Source organism: Mesocricetus auratus, unplaced genomic scaffold (assembly GCF_017639785.1).
Source record: "Mesocricetus auratus isolate SY011 unplaced genomic scaffold, BCM_Maur_2.0 Super-Scaffold_100676, whole genome shotgun sequence".
Lineage (NCBI taxonomy): Eukaryota > Metazoa > Chordata > Mammalia > Rodentia > Cricetidae > Mesocricetus > Mesocricetus auratus.
Genome location: NW_024429266.1, coordinates 83,265,600 through 83,272,243, shown reverse-complemented (window position 1 = coordinate 83,272,243; position 6,644 = coordinate 83,265,600). Strand labels below are relative to the sequence as shown.

At 40.5% G+C, this 6,644-nt stretch overlaps 1 protein-coding gene across 1 annotated transcript; it reads right to left on the bottom strand.

Moving 5' to 3' along the window:
• Positions 1–296: 296 nt before the first annotated feature.
• LOC101836547 (zinc finger protein 120-like) lies at positions 297–6,067 on the bottom strand. The gene is made up of 3 exons (XM_040737043.1): positions 5,966–6,067; positions 558–684; positions 297–361 (listed from the first exon to the last, which is right to left on the bottom strand). The coding sequence occupies exons 1-3, from the start codon at positions 6,065–6,067 to the stop codon at positions 297–299; spliced, it is 294 nt and encodes a 97-aa protein (XP_040592977.1).
• Between the last annotated feature and the right edge of the window lie 577 nt (positions 6,068–6,644).

Here is a 6,644-nt window from a genome sequence, read left to right as displayed (position 1 = left end):
AATATCTGAGTAGTATGAATCTAAATGGATTGGCATTCTTACAGCATAGCTCTCATGGGGGCTATATTTCAAATGGTGGTATCTGTTAAAGCATTGTTTTATTATCTTCTTTTTCACAGGAATGCCTTACAAATACAGAATAACTACTTGGCTTTGAGGTACATGGTTTTGTGAGAAATTAAGAGTCATCAATATACTTTAAGCTATGCTAATTTACACTGTTGGTTTTCTTTAAAACTTCCAGGACACATTAAAATTTATTCAGGGGCAAATTTGTATAAACTTGTACATGAAAATTACCTTCTCCATCTTCTAGAATTTTGACAATGTTCTCCAATATTATGGTCTTTCCAACTGTAGCCTAAAATGTAGGACCAGAAAATATATTATATATTAATGGAAATTGTACAAAATTTAAGTTAATATCTTCAATGAACCTTAGAACTATGCCTTATTCACCTATTTTCCCTTTTCTCAACCAAAATTAGAGAAGAGTATCAATAATCAAGACACAGCTATCCCCTTATTTTAAGTCATGAAGGAAAATTCAGTCTTACCTATGGCAGAGGGGTTCCTGTAGGTCTCCAGTATCACATCTTTATAGAGACTCTTCTGGGAAGGATCCAGCAGAGCCCACTCTTCCTGAGTGAAGGTGATGTGCACATCGTCATAGGTCACCACATTCTAAAATGACCCACAGATGTGTAAAACAGGAAGTGTGATGCTCACACTGTAGATGTGCACTTCTTTGACAGTATAGTCATTTAATTCTGGTGCTTCCCACACTTACTGCATGACATGGACATTATAATGTATTCACCAAGTCACTTTAGAAGGAAACAATAGGAGGTTCACATGCACCATTTCTTGGCCCTTTAAATAGTATATAGCCTTAAGAAAGAAATCCCAATGAACAGACATAAAGCTACTATATGAAAACTACTGAGAACACATCAGATAAATTGTGTGATAGGGTCAGCCTATCACAGAAATACCCCAGGCCCTGGTACCAACTTCTATCTTTATTAGGTTTCTATTGCTATGAAGAGACACTATGAACCATGACAACTCTTAAAAAGGAAGCATTTAATAGAGGAGTCTCACCTAACATTTCAGAGGTTCAGTCAATTATCATCATGGGTGGGGGGCATGGCAGCATGCAGGCAGATGTGATACTGAAGGTTAGAGTCCTTAATTCTTGACTTAGAGGCAACAGGAATTTGACTGAGACACTGGGAAGCATCCTGAGTATAAGAACCTCAATTCCTGACCCCATACTGACATACTTCCTCTAACAAGGAAATGTCCATACTAACAAAATTACACCTCCTACTAGTGTTACTAGTGGGAGCTCACAGACTATAGACTGGCAGCTGGGGAACCTTCATGGGACCAAACTAGACCCTCTGAATGTGGGTGACAGTTATGTGACTTTATCTGTTGGGTGACCACTGTTAATGAAACCAGGACCCATCCCAGCTGCATGACCTGCTCTTTGGAGCCTACTCCCTATGGTGGGATACCTTGCACAGTCTTGATACAGGATAGAGTGTCTTGGTCTGTCCTCAACTTGGTGTGCCAGACATTGTTGACTCCCAAAAGAAGACATTACCCCCTCTGAGGATTGAATGGTTGATGAATAGGGAGAGAGGTCAAGGGAGGGAGGGAAACTGGGGTTGGTATGTAAAATGAAAACTAAATTTTTAAAATAAATTAAAAATAAACAGTGTATGATTTGTATTATGTACACAAAGTGAATTGTTTTGCTCTCATTTCTTTATAAGTAACAAGAATTTTGAAAACAAGGTCATCCCAATTTTTTGTACATACAGTTTGTGTGTGAGACAGGTTTTCCATTTGTGTACATGTGACATACCAGAGAAGAGGGAGTCAGATACCCTGGATCTGGAGTAGCAGGTAGTTATGGGCCTCCAAATTTGGGTGTTTCGATCTGAACTCAGGTCATCCCCAAGAAGAGTATGTGCTGAGCCACCTGCCAAGCTCCATAGTCCTTTTTAGGCAAAACACTAAAAGTCTTTCACAGATTAAGAACAAGAATAGAAGAGCCTACATAAATAAAGGAGTAAATAAATAATCATTGGGAACTTGATGCATTAATATTAAGATGCTGTATAAGGTAAATTTGCAACATGAATTGAATACAATCCACAGAAAATTCCCAACACCTTATGACAGGATATATGATACCAAAGCTATATGCAAAGTGGAAGCAGATAGATTTCTCAAGAGGACTACAAAAAATTGTTCACACATTGACACAATGTGACTTCTATACTTACAGCGAATCTACAGCAGTCAAGAAGGTATACAATTTTTGGGAAAGAATAAGGGGGACGGAGAGAAAAAGTCAAGAACAACATCAGGAAAATATAATCAACTTTTAATAAAAAGGCCAAAGGAAACTCAGCCAGGTAAACTGTGATGTTGACCAATGTTACCCAACTACCCATGATTTTACATGTTTAGAAATTAAATAAACAGACTTCACAACTTCCACAAAATTACCTCAAAAGGACCCTTAAACTTTTCTGCTACTGACTCTCCAGCTATTGATGTTTCTTACAGAGACATCTCAGGATTTAGAGCTCTCTCTACAAATGGGGTTATCTCTTGCTATGGTTCTGCAAACTCTCATGTTCCCTTGTGGTTTGAGGCAAATCCAGCCCCATTGATGCCCACACAGAAAATAACATGGAGGAATAATTTAATGTCTGCTTCCTGTCACATGTATCATGACACAACATGTGGAATCTGCCATATCCACATCCAGCACTGTGCACAACTTAGAAACTTCTGCCAATCAGAAATTCCTTTTGTTCCCTGGAACTCAACTTTCCTGAATCATGCCATTGTAGCTGGTGGTAGCAGAAAGGTAAAAGAATTCTGATAATGTATTGCTAAAAGATGATATGTAACATGTGTAAGACAAACTTGAAAGTGGAATGCAATATTCATAAATTATAGAAGTCAAACTTTCAGTTGTATGTAACCACCACACACCAAAAGCAATCCTGTGATGCATACTGTATACTGATATACAAATATCACAGATTCCCACAACCAGGGCTGCAATGCCTTCCTCTCCTCAGAGAGCCTACACTCATGGAGGCTCAGAGGACAAGGACCACTGCCCAGGCTAGTACATGACTCATGGTCCCTCCAGTCCCAGTAGCAAAGACAGCTGGGAAGATCCACTCCTCCTGCTCTGCAGCCCACACAATCACTGTGTTATGGCTGTGGTCTTCATTATAGCTCCTACAAAACAGCCAACAAAGAATCCTGTAATGAATGTGCTAGCTACATCCAACTGATCCTCTTGAGTGCTAAGCCCTCCCAGCATGCCCCATTAGTTAGGGACACACAGATGGACCACAGAACATCGACAACTCCCCTCTTGGGTATGTAGAGACCAAATAACTAAGACAGCATAGACATTCCTAGCTCTGCCCATCCATCTCAGTAGACACGGTCCTAGTCTGGAAAGTTTGTGCTTTAGTAGCCATTCTCCCAGTCTCCCAGAACACTTCCTGTTCTCTTCCAAGGCACAGGGTCCTTTATATGCACATACACATTCAGTATCCAGGGTAGCCAAGCCTTTGCTTGATTCTGGGAAGTTCTACATCCATACACAGGTCCCATTCAAACATTCAAAAGTCATACAGTATTGTTAATGTATAACTGATGTTAAAGAAAAACAGGCCATGAACTAGAAAGCAATGAGGGTTCATGGTAGGGCTGGGAGTTAGCAAAAAGAGTATAGATACTAAAGATATAATGCAATTATAATCTCAAGAATTCTTTTGAAAAGGCGAAACAGGCTTTATGCAGATACCAGGGATTTGAATGAGAGAATACCAAGGGCCAGTCACATCATAAACCAATAAAATAACAGTCAGTAAGGCAGGGTTACATGATTTTATGCAGATCTTCTATTTTGGTTGAACTGGTATAACTACAGCAATTTGGCTTCATGAAAACACCAGTTCTTTATCCAGATTATTAATTGCCCTTGCCTGTGGGACCCCAAGAAATGACCAGTCTGGCATTTTAGCAATCATCTAAGATTGATTACAAGACTCCATACTGCTAATTTCCACGGCTGACAAGAAGGCATTTGCTCATGTTCCTTCCTTCTCTAACCCCTTTCTGCACTGTGTCTACACCAGCTTCAAAGTTGGTAAATGAACTCAATTCTTTCATAGATCTCTTTTCATTTGCAGTGCCCAGTACAAGCCACAGAGATTGGTAAACACTCATTAAATTGTGTATTGTTCCTTCTCAATGACCACTCAAAGTCCTGTCTTGAAGGAATTGCAGGAGAGTCTTCCCAGCATTGGGTAGCAGAGGCAGGGTTAGTGGTGTTCAAAGCAATTCTAAATTACATAGCCTGGAGCCATGCCTGAGCTCAATATAACATTCCCAAACTGTGAACCCGCAAATCTAGTCTGTCTTCATTCACATAACATGAATTAATACATCCTGGGATTTAAAGAAGAATATCACTGAATCTGCCTGTCTTAGTGAGGATTTTTATTGCTGTGAACAAACACCATGACCACCACAACTCATGAAGAAAACATTTAATTGTGGTGGCTCACTTAAAATTTCAGAGGTTCAGTCCATTATCATCATAGTGGGGAGCGTGATTTGAAGGATATTGTGGTACTGGCTACATCTTGATATGCAGGCCACAGGAAGTTGACTGATATGCTTGGCCATATCTAGAGCATAGGAAACCCCAAAGTCAATCACCAGTGATGATACATTTCTTTCAAGAATCTTAAACTCACTGCAGCAAAGACACCCCTTCTAATAGTGTCATTTCCTATGAGATTATAGGGACAATTACATTTGAACTATCCCATTTCGACAATCAGGTCCTTTTTCAAGATGGTGACTCAAGCAGCTGATTTCCTACCCTGTTTCCCCTTGCAGAGTACTCAATCAAGTATTCTTTCTACCCTGGTCTGAAGGCAGAAACCTTGTTTCACATGCAAATCCTTTTCCTGTGACTGCAATGCACAGTGAACTATAGGTCTCAAATGGATGATTTTAAAACTCAGAGGTCATAGTCACTTAATTTAAGAAGGGGTAATCAAAAGGACAATAAGGTCATTGCCTTGGAAAGAAACAGACTGGTATCAAGGTCACCTGAGAGAGCTTATCTCAGAAACTTTTTCTAAAAGGCTAGAAGTGCAGCTGTTCTAGAATATGCCTTTCCTATGAGAAATAACTCCACATACTTAAGAGATTAAGAAAGAAAAATCTCTGTAATGATAGTATGCATCCATCTCTGACTAATGCTCAAAGAGCAGAGAGCCTAAAACAGATATTTTATTGACAGGGTTTCTCTGTGCAACAGTCCCAGTTGTCCTGGAACTAGCTTTGTAGACCAGGATGGCTCAAACTCACAGTGATCTGCTTGCCTTTGATTCCCCAGTGCTGGAATTAAAAGCATGCACCACCACTGCCTGGCTCCTAAAACAGATTTTGCATTCCACATATGCTGTCATGTTAAGTTCTTTTAGGGTCAGACTCCAGGTTGCACTTTGAAGAATTTAAATAGTGACAGGAAACTGCAAGTCGGGACAGTTAGGCAAATGAAAGAAGTCAGCAGAAAGATTAGCATAATTATTTCATAGTATACATGTAACATGAAACAACAAGCCACAGTTTACTGACAGGTCCTGAGGTAGAGAGGCCACACATGGGAAAGATAGGAAAGGCAGAATGAAGAAAACATAAAAGCTGGGGCAGGGAGGTCTTGCTGACGCTATGTCTTATTCTAAGTTAGCTCTTTGTATACTACTTCCAGGGACAAATGGAAGGAATTAGGAGACTTCTAGGAAGTTAGCAGAAACTATCATACAATGGGACAAACTCAGGAGAAGGCTGCTCAAACAATGCAGCACAAGGGGAACACAGGATATCCCAAGAACATTACCAAGCCCACAGATGCCTTGGGATGGATAACCACAGCTCCATCTGGTGGCAAGTTGTCAGGATCTGAAGCAACCCCTCCACAAAGGCCCTGGCTCCAGACCATTACATTCTCTCCCACGCATCTTCCTAGTCTTAATGGAGGAGCTCTATGTGATTCTTGATACCTCAGGACCTGATGGAAAACTCCTAAGTCTAGGTCCCCAGGCTGTTACTGGCTCTGCAAAGCATGGCCCTGGGTTTGGAGAAGGAGCTGTGTTCCTCCTCCATGAGTGAGGACCTAAACAGAAAGTCTTGCTTGCTCACTTCAACACAAGAGTGTTTTCCTTTTCAAATAGATGTCACCTGGTCTCATCTTACCCAGCTGTCAGAACTATGATTTTCTCTAGAAGAAAACTGAACCTATATGGCACACCATGACCTAATGTTCATGGTGATGCAGTGAGCAGCTTGTGTAAAAGTCCTCTGTTTTGGTATGGGATGGGTATAGGGGCTGTTTGTAAGTCAGGGGTTTCTCCTGTGTCATGGTTTAGAGCCAAATGTCTGAACAATCCTGGAGGACAAATGTGTATTTTAGCATCCTAACCTCTAACAGGTCTAGTTAGCACATAGTTACCTTTGGGTTATTCTAGAGGCAGCACTCCCTCAGCTAAATTCTATTTTTGGGACTCACTATTCCCTAA